Below are 11327 nucleotides of genomic sequence, written 5' to 3' on the forward strand. Positions count from 1 at the left end.
TAACATTGACACACACCAAGGTAGAATTATCCTGTGTGACAACTTAATATATCACATCATTTACTGATCTCCTGTCTATGTAGATCAAGCATCTGGACTTGGACCCCAACCTGTACAGAATCGGACAGAGTAAAATTTTCTTCCGCACGGGAGTGCTTGCTCAACTAGAGGAGGAGAGAGATTTGAAGATCACTGTGATCATCATTGCTTTCCAGGCCCAAGCTAGAGGCTTCCTGGCCAGAAAGTATGAAAATTGAAGCCCCCCCCTTTAAAGCAGTTTATTTGTTGCTGTTATCACCGTAAATAAAACTTTGCATGTTGCACTATATATTTTTTTTGAAGGGCATTCGCCAAGAGACAGCAGCAGCTGACAGCTATGAAAGTGATCCAGAGGAACTGTGCTGCCTACCTCAAACTAAGGAACTGGCAGTGGTGGAGGCTTTTCACAAAGGTCAGCTAATCAGTCTCTAGAAGCATATAAATGCAACAATACCATAGTACATCTGTGTGTTTTTGAGAAAGAAACTTTCCAGATACTACAAAATTATTTTGAAATGACAAATTCTGCCTTTTCCTTCTGAACAACAGGTTAAGCCTCTGTTGCAAGTGACCCGACAGGAAGAGGAGATGAGTCTCAAGGAAGAAGAGCTACAGAAAGCCAAAGAAGTTGCCACAAAGGTTGAGTCAGAGCTAAAAGAAATCACCTTGAAACATACACAGGTAAGGGATTAAATGCGCATCAATGACACAAACCTTGTTTTGCTTTCTTTTAATGAATCCATTCAGCGTTGATGTTTCCAGTTATGGAGAGTCTGCTGATTCTGCCTGTCTGTCAGATTGTGGAGGAGAGAAACGCACTGCAGGAGCAGCTTCAGGCAGAGACAGAGTTGTATGCTGAGGCTGAGGAGATGAGGGTCCGTCTGGCGGCGAAGAAGCAGGAGTTGGAGGAAATCCTCCATGAGATGGAGGCGAGGCTCGATGAAGAGGAGGAGCGTTCTCAGGGGCTGTTAGTGGAAAAGAAGAAGATGCAGCAGCAGATGCAGGTCAGCATGTCTGTTTCACACTGTTGTTCAGTTGGAGTTGTTATTGCTCAGGTAGCTGTGCTTTCACAGTGTGATAAAGCTGCTGGAGAAACTGAGGGTTCAGTCTTTTCATGCAGGAATTGGAGGAACATTTGGAAGAGGAGGAAGACGCTCGTCAAAAACTGCAGCTCGAGAAGGTTACCTGCGAGGGAAAGATCAAAAAGCTGGAGGATGATATTCTCGTGATGGAGGACCAGAACAACAAGCTGCTGAAGGTAAGTACTGGAAATCAGCATTTTTCTAAGACATTTTAATATAAGTCACTTGGGAAACTAAATACATCACCGGCTTTGTGATGTTTTGTAGGAGCGAAAGTTGCTAGAGGAGAGAGTTGCAGACTTCAGTGCTAACCTGGCAGAGGAAGAAGAAAAATCTAAGAATCTCACTAAGCTCAAAAATAAACACGAATCCATGATCTCTGAATTAGAAGGTAGTCATCTTGTATGCATTTTGAACTGTACTCATAGCACATTTCTCATATACATCATTGAGCGGTATCTCTCTCGCACTAGTCCGCTTGAAGAAAGAGGAGAAGACCCGTCAGGAGCTGGATAAAGCTAAGCGCAAACTGGAGGCGGAGTCAAATGACCTACAGGAACAGATCGCTGACCTGCAGGCCCAGATCGCTGACCTCAAAGCTCAGCTTGCAAAGAAGGAGGAGGAGTTACAGAACGCCTTAGCCAGGTAGTGTCAGACTGGTAATTTTGACATATTCAGATTCATAAGAGTAACTCTGTGTACAGTGTGTATTTATTTCTGCAAAAAAACACTAAGTTCTATCAGTTTTAATAGTTTAATGTACTCTTGATTCTCACAGGTTGGAAGATGAGACTGCCCAGAAAAACAACGCTCTGAAGAAGATCAGAGAGCTGGAAGGACACATCTCCGACCTGCAGGAGGACCTAGACTCTGAGCGGGCTGCCAGGAACAAGGCCGAGAAGATCAAACGGGACCTTGGGGAGGAGCTGGAGGCCCTCAAGTCTGAGCTAGAGGACACTCTGGACACCACTGCCACACAGCAGGAACTAAGGTTAGTCATGCAAATACACAAATATGTATTCAGAGGAATTTATAAAGTGTATATACATTTACCTTTTAGATGATGAAGCTATCTTAGAGAAGAAAAAGATGACTAACAAAACATAACCAAAAAACAAAATGTGCATACTTAAAAAAATCCCTGCATTATCTATGTATCTGTCTACAGAGCCAAACGTGAGCAGGAAGTGACCCAGCTGAAGAGAGCCATTGAGGATGAGAACCGGACCCACGAGGCTCAAATACATGAGATGAGACAGAAACACACACAGGCTGTTGAGGAGCTCAGTGAGCAGCTGGAGCAGGCAAAACGAGTAAGGCCACTATTTTATGAATCATTCTTAATACCCAGCTGTCATTTAGCTTTTTATTTCTTTAATTGCATATTGAGGATTCTCTTTATTTTCCTCTGCTCAGGTAAAGTCAAACCTGGAGAAAGCAAAACAAGCTCTGGAGAAGGAAACATCAGAGCTAACTATGGAGGTGCGCTCACTGACCCAGGCCAAGCAAGATGGGGAGCACAAGAGGAAGAAGCTAGAAGGTCAGGTGACGGATCTTCAGTCCCGCTTCAACGACAGCGAGAAGCAGAAGGCTGAGCTGACAGAGCGCTGCTCCAAGATCACTGTAAATCACTTTCACTAATTATTTAACTACTCCACATGGAAAAAAAATGTGAATCATTAAAAAAAGAATGCCAAAAAATTACGTTTAAAAAAGTAACAAACGCATAATTTTTATTCCTGTACAGATTGAACTGGAGAGTGTGACAAACCTACTGAACGAAGCAGAGGGAAAGAACATCAAACTGAGCAAAGACGTGGCCAGCCTTACCTCCCAACTCCAAGACTCTCAGGTAACCGAACTTTTACTCTTAACATGTTAATAACAGCACACAAACATTTAGTCTTTGCTGTGACGATAAAATATATTAAATTTTAGAACAAAAGCACTGACTACTGAACTCTTGTGTCTAACAGGAGCTGCTGGCTGAGGAGACACGCCAGAAACTGCAGTTCTCCACAAAGCTGCGACAGGCAGAAGACGACAAGAACAGCCTACAGGAGCAGCTTGAAGAGGAGGTGGAGGCAAAGAGGAACGTGGAGAGACACGTGTCCACTCTCAACATCCAGGTCAGAGGCCGAACTCTGTTGATTAAGACTTTAAGAGAAAATGGCGGGAGCAAAATAAAGATAATATGATGGGAAAAAACTGGAGCAATATTGGAGTGAAGGTTTACTGTAAGCTGAAGCTCATAACAAGCACACTCTTGTACCATGTAGAAGATTCCTCTCTGTTACATAACAGTTTTGCTTTGTGTACAGCTATCAGATGCAAAGAAGAAGATGGATGAAATGTCAGGTAACATTGAGCTGCTGGAGGAAGGAAAGAAGCGTCTGCAGAGAGATTTGGAGGCAGCGAACACTCAGTATGAGGAGAAGGCCTCAGCATACGACAAGCTGGAGAAGACCAAAAATCGTCTGCAACAGGAGCTGGAGGACACGCTGATGGATCTGGACAACCAGAGGCAGAACGTTTCAAACCTGGAGAAGAAACAGAAGAAGTTTGACCAGGTCTGCTAAACCAGAAAACAAGCTTTTAAATATCATTCATGGGATTGAGCCTGTTTTTAGAATTTCACAGTTAATTAAAGTCAAGGTTGTGACTTTATTATATAAGATTATATGCACAGTAAAACAGATTTGTTAAATTCATAGTTATTTGTTTCTTTGATCTCCAGATGCTGGCCGAAGAGAAGAGTGTCTCCAGTAAATATGCAGACGAGCGAGACCGTGCTGAAGCTGAGGCCAGAGAGAAGGAGACCAAAGCTCTGTCCCTGGCAAGGGCTCTAGAAGAGGCTCAGGATGCCAGAGAGGAGCTGGAGAGAGCCAACAAGGCCCTAAAAGCAGAGATGGAGGACCTGATCAGCTCCAAGGATGATGTGGGAAAAAATGTTAGTGTTGGAACATCTTTCACTCACTTGGCACTGGTCAATAGATCTGTAGGCTGAAAGTCTGTAGTTACAGGTATATGTTTACAGTGTCTAGAGCTTTCCAGTTAATTTAAAATGTATTGATGGAAGGTCCACGAGCTGGAGAAGTCCAAACGAGGCCTGGAAGCCCAGGTGGAGGAGATGAAGACGCAGCTGGAGGAGCTAGAGGACGAACTGCAGGCGGCTGAGGATGCCAAGTTGCGTCTGGAGGTCAACATGCAGGCTCTGAAGGCCCAGTTTGAGAGAGACCTCCAGGGAAGAGATGAGATGGGAGAGGAGAAGAAGAGGCAGCTGGTCAAGCAGGTAAATAAAAGCCTTCATTCTTATACCAGAAGAATGTGAATGATTTATTATCAAAGAATGCCATTTGAGCATCAGTAATCATTGCAATGATGCACACTGGCTGCAGGTCCGTGAGTTGGAGACGGAGTTGGAGGATGAACGTAAGCAGAGGGCCACAGCAGCAGCAGCCAAGAAGAAGCTGGAGATAGACATGAAAGATCTGGAGGGACAGATCGAGACAGCCAATAAGGGACGTGATGAGGCTATCAAGCAGCTCCGCAAGCTCCAGGTGAGAGCAAAGGACACTGAGAAAATTCAGCACAGAAGAATTTATATAAATACTGTATAGGTCTTTTAGTTTTCACTGTAATTTTTTAGATGCATATTTACATTAAAGCATATGTTGTAGTGAAGGTTTGTATTTTAAAGGGAAAATGTTAAGTTTTTGGATTATTTTTTTTTAACTTGGAAGCAAACACAAATGTAAAACTTAACTTGCTGTTTGCTTGAAATAAACTTGTAGATATGTAGACATACATCTTCTTAAGGGAAAATTCCCCGGTTTTGGTTAGTGACTGTGACTTTAAAGGGGAAATGTCAAAACACTAAAATAAGATATGATCACTAAGAGAAGCACTTGAAAACAGGACTTTGTATCATCAAACACAGATCATCTGCCTCAAGTATTGTAAATATACTTGAAACATTATCTGATGTCTTTTCTCTGTCTCTGTTTCTCTTCATCCCTGCAGGCCCAGATGAAGGACTACCAGAGGGAGCTGGAAGATGCTCGTGCTGCTCGAGAAGAGGTGCTGACCACCGCAAAGGAGAGCGAGAAGAAGGCCAAGAGTCTGGAGGCTGAGCTCATGCAGCTACAGGAGGTAAGGCTGTTGATTCCTAACAAGGCAAGAACCTCTCTGGGAGCCAGGGCTCAAAATAATGAATGTATGTGTGTTTGCAGGAACTGGCTGCAGCTGAGAGAGGACGGAAGCAAGCAGAGGCTGAAAGAGACGAACTGTCCGATGAGTTGGCGAGCAACACCTCTGGAAAGTAGGTGGAGAGTTCACTCTGTTGCTTTGTCTGTGAAGTGAACCATGAAAAAAAAGATGGTGGCATTTCTTACCATGCTCTCTGTGCTCAGGTCAGCCTTGTCAGATGAGAAGCGTCGCCTGGAAGCTAAGATCGCCCAGCTAGAGGAGGAGCTGGAGGAGGAGCAAAGCAACATGGAGATCCTCAATGACAGGCTGAGGAAGAGCACACAACAGGTGATAAGACTGTAGCAGACATGATTCATGAAGTGTTAAAGCACTGTGCAGAGTTCTCATCCCTCTCTTTGCACGTACTCCACCCACAGGTGGATCAGCTGAACAATGAGCTGCAGACGGAGCGCACCACCTCCCAGAAGAACGAGAGCGCTCGGCAGCAGTTGGAGCGCCAGAACAAGGAGCTGAAGGCCAAGCTCCAGGAGATGGAGAACCAGGTCAAGTCCAAGTTCAAGTCCTCCATCTCTGCCTTGGAGGCTAAAGTGGCACAGCTGGAGGAGCAGCTGGAGCAGGAGAACAGGTCAGGGACACATAAACACAGAGCATACCGTATGCTCGATGAATAAAAAAGAATATACTTTTTTTTGGTGGTTTTACCTTCTTTAAATTGTATCAGCTGTACTCATATTCATTTCCTCTTAACTCTTGTCCATCTTGTCTCAGGGATAAGCAGACAACTGCCAAGAATATGCGCCAGAAAGACAAGAAGCTCAAGGACCTGATGTTGCAGGTGGAAGACGAACGAAAACAGGCAGAGCAGTACAAAGACCAGGTACAGTCACGGAAACGTTTTTGTGCACGAACAAGAAAATAAATGCAGCTTTGATTGTGTTTGTCAGTACTGAGTTAGCATATTTGCTTTGTTCACTCACCAGGCGGAAAAGTCAAACACTCGCATGAAGCAGCTGAAGCGGCAGCTAGAGGAATCGGAGGAGGAGTCTCAGCGCGCCACAGCAGCCCGCAGGAAGCTGCAGCGGGAGCTGGACGAAGCCACTGAGGCCAACGACGCCATGACCCGCGAGATCGGCTCTCTTAAGAACAAACTCAGGTAGGACAAAACGCCAAAGGGTCGTTCTGTTGATGGAGGTGATGTTCTCCTGCTATTTCCATGATGCCACAACAGGACACAGACATTGCAGTAAGAGGTTGGGATGCTGTGTAAAATGTAAATAACTGAATGTAATGGTTTGCAGATCAGTTTAACCTGAAATACTACAAAGACAACAGGCTAGGTCTCCATGGTAACTTAGGTTTTAACATGACATAACCTGGTCGGGATCAGATTAACTTCAGAGTTTTGGCTTAAAATCAGCTGGAGGAACCACATTTTCATTATTACGTTTTTTTAAACCATGCTTTGCGTGCAATATAGACTCTGTGGTGAAGCACTATGTTTTTATATACATACCTTACTAAAACCACTGAATGAAGCTCAACTGTATACAGCACTATGCTCATCTTATTTGCAGCCCGAGTGTTAGTGAGGTCTTTATCACCAGCTCCTTTGATTGGTGGTACTCAATGTATCTAATTTTATGCAGAGGAAGTAAAGAAGCTAAATGGCACCAGCCCCCTCCCTTTATATGTGAGCACACTCAGAGCCTGAAGCAGAAACTCTCTCACTTGAAAGTTGACTGTTAAATAATTTTCATGGTACCAGTTACCTCTGAATGAGGTTTTAGGTTTTGTCAAACCAGCTAGCACAAAGAAACTCTGGCTTCGCTGAACTTGCTTCGTAGTAAAACCCTCAAGTCTCAAACTGTGCTGTTGGAAGAAGAAACTAAACCTGTTAAACATATTTTTGACATGTTTCTCGCATCAAAATTTAAATAACCGTATATTTGAAAAGCAAAATTATCAAAATTTCTCCGTTTCAAAAATCTAAATGTCGTCTTTTCTGCTGCTTTTAATCAAACAGGCTTCAAGTTATTTGCAAATCTTAGCATTCTGCTCTAACATTTTATAAAGCATCCAAACTTGTTTGTAGCCACAATTGTACACAAACAACAGTTTACAGATTTACCAAACTGTAGACAGGTTAAAGCACATTTATTAGTTTTAAATGCTCTCAGTTAATCTACATTTGAGTGCTACAGAGCATAATTAATGTTATTCAAAGGGATGTAAATGAACACTTGAAGGATTCACATTCTTTCTAAACTTGATGAGCGGAAACAAAACAATCATGTCCATCTCTATTCCAGAGGCAACCCTGAACCCAAGGAGTAACGCAGCAGGTATCTCTGCGCCTAAAAGTTACCCCATCACTATTTCTCATTAACATACCATAACTTTTCATTCCCCGTGCACACCCCTAATGCTCTCATTTCTTTCACTGAGCCTAACTGAGGGAAATGTGGCTATCAGAGATGTAACTGAAAAATTCTGAGTCCCAAGTCATATTACACCATTTGGTTTCCATTATACCCATTTCCTGGGGTCATATTTTTCCTCAGTGCTTGGTTTAACTGCCGTAAACCAAACTCATTTTCCTGACCAAGGAGTTAAAATGAGTTACAAAGATAACCAGCGTGCTTTACCCGTAACCGAAGCACAACCTGTACATTCTGTACTTCATCAACGCTCCTTTTGCAGTGTGCAAACACCCAACTGGTTTTCAAATGAACTTAACCAGCACAGAGCCTATTGCATCCCCTCACTGTGACAATGTTTCTTTGTGTTTGTGTCTTGTGTACTTTTTTGTCCTATTTTAGGCGTGGAAATGAGCCCTCCTTTAGCAGCACACCTCGGCGCATAGGCGGAGGCCGAAGGGTGGTCGAGGATGCCTCAGAGGAGGACGCCGACTCCCAAAGCGACTTCAATGGGACAAAGTCCGCTGACTAAGGGACTTTTTAAAAAATCATATATGAGAAATACTGTTCAGGGCAAAGCCTGCCACTTAAAACAAAGAATTACTTCAAAAGCCTTTTATGCTATCTAGTTCTTCCATATCACTTCAAAATATATTTTCCTCCCATTTCCAGAAGTGTACTGAGCTGTCCTCTTGTTTCAGAGCACCTTTTCTTGACACAAAAACAATCAGGACATGATTTCAACTTAGTGGGGTCGTCTAGTGGTTATGCTTTTGTGTGATTTGCTGGGGTTTTTTTTTTCCTTTTCTATTTTCACTGTTTTTTTTACTGCACTGACACAAACATAGGAGCCTCTAATTAACACCCACTTAGTACTTAAAGCAGTGACAAAGTGTAAATCTACAGATGTAGAACTATTATCAGTTACCGTCGTCCTGTTGCCTGTGACTGCTGTTATTGTTCCAGAGCACCACTCTAGGGTTTCAGATTGGATGCATAGACAGATATTTCAATCCCCAGTCTGCTTCTAGTCAGTGGTGTTGTTTATTACCCCCACCAAGGAAAAACATTTTTAGCTTCTGTTATATTATTTGTGCCTCTCATGTGTCCAAATCTGTTTAGATACGCTGTTTATGAAATGTTTGAGGTCAGACAAGGTTTTGGGTTACTGTTAACCAGAAAACTGAGAGTCACATATCAACATTGAGCACTAAGCAACGCTCAGATCTTCTTTCAGTAGCTTTCCTTTCTCCAGATTTACTGTACTTAGAAACAAAAAGTCCCTGATCACCCTAAACTAAGTCAATCTCATTTTATAATTTTCTTTGTATTCAACAAATGTTTACATGGCACTTTTTGTATCCATTACCTGTTGAACCACCTGCACAAGAATTAAAGAGCTTTAAAAAAATAGTTTGACTTTCTCCTTTTAATGTTTCTGTCTTGGTCAGTAACTCACTCACATTATTCACATCTGCTCAGTTTAGTAGAAAAAGAAAAAAACAACTGCAAACCAGCAGGACGAAAGTTGGGTATAGTACCTCAGGCACAAACAGTTTAAAGTCAGCATACAGAAGCAGCTGCAGGCGTCCTAAACACAAACAGCCAGTACACAGTGATTACAAGGATTACAACTGGAAGTAGCTCAAGGAAGATTAAAGGGGACCAGTTATGCTTCCCTTTGCTTTCTGTCACACTCGTAGACGAAACAAGGCCAAAGTTTCAAATCATGAGGTCAGCATATGTGTTAGGATTCCCTGTGAGTCAATATTTCTAGTTCAAGACTGCTCTAAAGACTATTTTTTGTCTACTCTGTATGTCGTTAAAGAGGATATCCTTAATGTGTTTATTTCAGGGAGGTTCAAAACTTCCGTTTAGGAGGGAGCAGACATAAGAAAAAAAAAAAAGCTGGCCTAAATTGAGAAGACCTACAATAACATGTTTCAGGCAGTGGATAAACTCGGACTGCAAAAAGGTCCTGAATGAGACAAATGATGATTATTTTTAACTGTGTGTCCTTCATAGCGCCTCGGTTACATTAACATTAATATGACTGTAGAAACAAGCATGACAGGCCCCCTTTAAACTGTCCTGCAAACAGGAGGACCTCCAGATTTCAGCTGTTACAAGTTAATTCCTACACAAAGGCTACAGTGCAGTATACAGTGATAGCGACTGTATAAAGGTCATATTTAGATATGCAACTTTAATATTTGCTTAATGAGCTGCTGGATGGCAGTGGTGACAAGATCCGTTTAAACAGAAACATTTCAGGGAAAAGCATAGCTCTCACATTAGAATCCATTTCCTAATTTCAGAGAGTCTTCTTTATACCTACACGAGTATACGAACAGTGCTAATTTGACCATTTCAAAATCTATTATTGCTTATCATGTTTACCATTTGTCCACCATATAAGTCTAAATGACAGAAAGAGATACTATACATTCAAGTGCACATCTGCCTGTCTAAAATATACTGTCAGCTACCATCAGTAGGTTTATGATAACATTAGATCATAAATCTGCAGCATGATAAATTTTATCTCTGAGGCAGAAAATTTATACGCCCAGTAAAGCAGAAAATAGTTGGTGTGTGAAATGGTTGGAGGGAGGTAATAGGAAGGACCCGAATGATAATGAAATGGGGTCGGGGGGTATACTAAATGCTATTACTTTAACCACTATGAAGTCAAGTGGCACCCCTCTCCATGAAAATCTGACAGAGACGATGATCTGTTTCAGTATTTTAACAACTGGGTCAGCCGTGGCACTGCAGCAAAGCAAGAGTCCACAAACTGAAGAAGTAACAGCAGTGATGAAGGCAGCGCTGGCTGAAATACTAACACCAATTCATGGCAGGAAGTAATTCATTGTCAGCTCATTCATTCACCCAGTCTGAAAGATTTTTAAACCAAAAATATCAATCTCTTTTGTTCAGTATATGATGGGAAATGATAAACACAGAGAAGGCCAATGACAAAGCTCAACCATGTTTTTCATATATATCTCAAAGAAAAACAAACCTATTGCTTTTGTTATTTTCAGTTTTCCCATTTATCACAGCTTTGGTTTTGACTTGGTCACAAACACAATATTTGCTCAACTTTTCCATAAACAATACTCCAGATTCTTGGTCCCTATACCAGGGTCACTTTCCAGTGCCTTTAATTATTAAAACTGTTCCTTACATGGATAATGATTAATAGGCTAGTGCACTACATTAGTGATGTAGGAGCAGAAATGTTTAAAAAGCCCTGCTGTGCTTGATCCAACCACAGAAAACACAGAAGGTCCATCATGAGTTGGGTTTTTTTTGTTGTTTTTTTAAGAAGTTACCCATCACAGCATTAGAGATATAGTGGAAGATATGCTGCGAATGGTAGGGTCCACAGGATGTAGTGCTGCCTCCTGTGATATGGTGTGGTACAAGCCTGAGAGAGCAGAAGTCCGTGCGTTAATGGGTGGAGCCTTGGACAAGGACAATCAGCAGGACGTACGGAGACAAGGAAGACAGCTCAGCTCAAAGTCCAGGGGCATCGTAGGAGGAAGGTCAGGAGGGAGAGAGAAAGGGAGGGTTT

The 11327-nt window shown here is 42.3% G+C and overlaps 1 protein-coding gene across 3 annotated transcripts in view; it reads left to right on the top strand.

The window, feature by feature from the left end:
• myh11a (myosin, heavy chain 11a, smooth muscle) overlaps positions 1–8286 on the top strand; it is a 30197-nt gene extending 21911 nt beyond the window's left edge. For 2 of the 3 annotated variants that reach the window (XM_063476799.1, XM_063476800.1), the window contains 23 exons: positions 84–244; positions 343–451; positions 589–720; positions 837–1043; positions 1160–1297; positions 1389–1512; positions 1595–1766; positions 1900–2112; positions 2290–2434; positions 2538–2744; positions 2869–2973; positions 3098–3250; positions 3443–3691; positions 3859–4071; positions 4201–4413; positions 4520–4681; positions 5145–5273; positions 5354–5442; positions 5534–5657; positions 5747–5955; positions 6099–6207; positions 6311–6483; positions 8150–8286. In XM_063476799.1, the coding sequence (XP_063332869.1) occupies positions 84–244; positions 343–451; positions 589–720; positions 837–1043; positions 1160–1297; positions 1389–1512; positions 1595–1766; positions 1900–2112; positions 2290–2434; positions 2538–2744; positions 2869–2973; positions 3098–3250; positions 3443–3691; positions 3859–4071; positions 4201–4413; positions 4520–4681; positions 5145–5273; positions 5354–5442; positions 5534–5657; positions 5747–5955; positions 6099–6207; positions 6311–6483; positions 8150–8279 (3666 nt within the window). In that variant the 3' untranslated portion in view covers positions 8280–8286. Of the gene's footprint in view, positions 1–83; positions 245–342; positions 452–588; positions 721–836; positions 1044–1159; positions 1298–1388; positions 1513–1594; positions 1767–1899; positions 2113–2289; positions 2435–2537; positions 2745–2868; positions 2974–3097; positions 3251–3442; positions 3692–3858; positions 4072–4200; positions 4414–4519; positions 4682–5144; positions 5274–5353; positions 5443–5533; positions 5658–5746; positions 5956–6098; positions 6208–6310; positions 6484–7639; positions 7673–8149 lie in introns of all 3 variants that reach the window. The other variant, XM_063476802.1, reaches the window with a different exon arrangement.
• The last annotated feature ends 3041 nt before the right edge of the window (positions 8287–11327 follow it).

This window comes from Pelmatolapia mariae, linkage group LG6 (genome assembly GCF_036321145.2).
Source record: "Pelmatolapia mariae isolate MD_Pm_ZW linkage group LG6, Pm_UMD_F_2, whole genome shotgun sequence".
Taxonomy (NCBI): domain Eukaryota; kingdom Metazoa; phylum Chordata; class Actinopteri; order Cichliformes; family Cichlidae; genus Pelmatolapia; species Pelmatolapia mariae.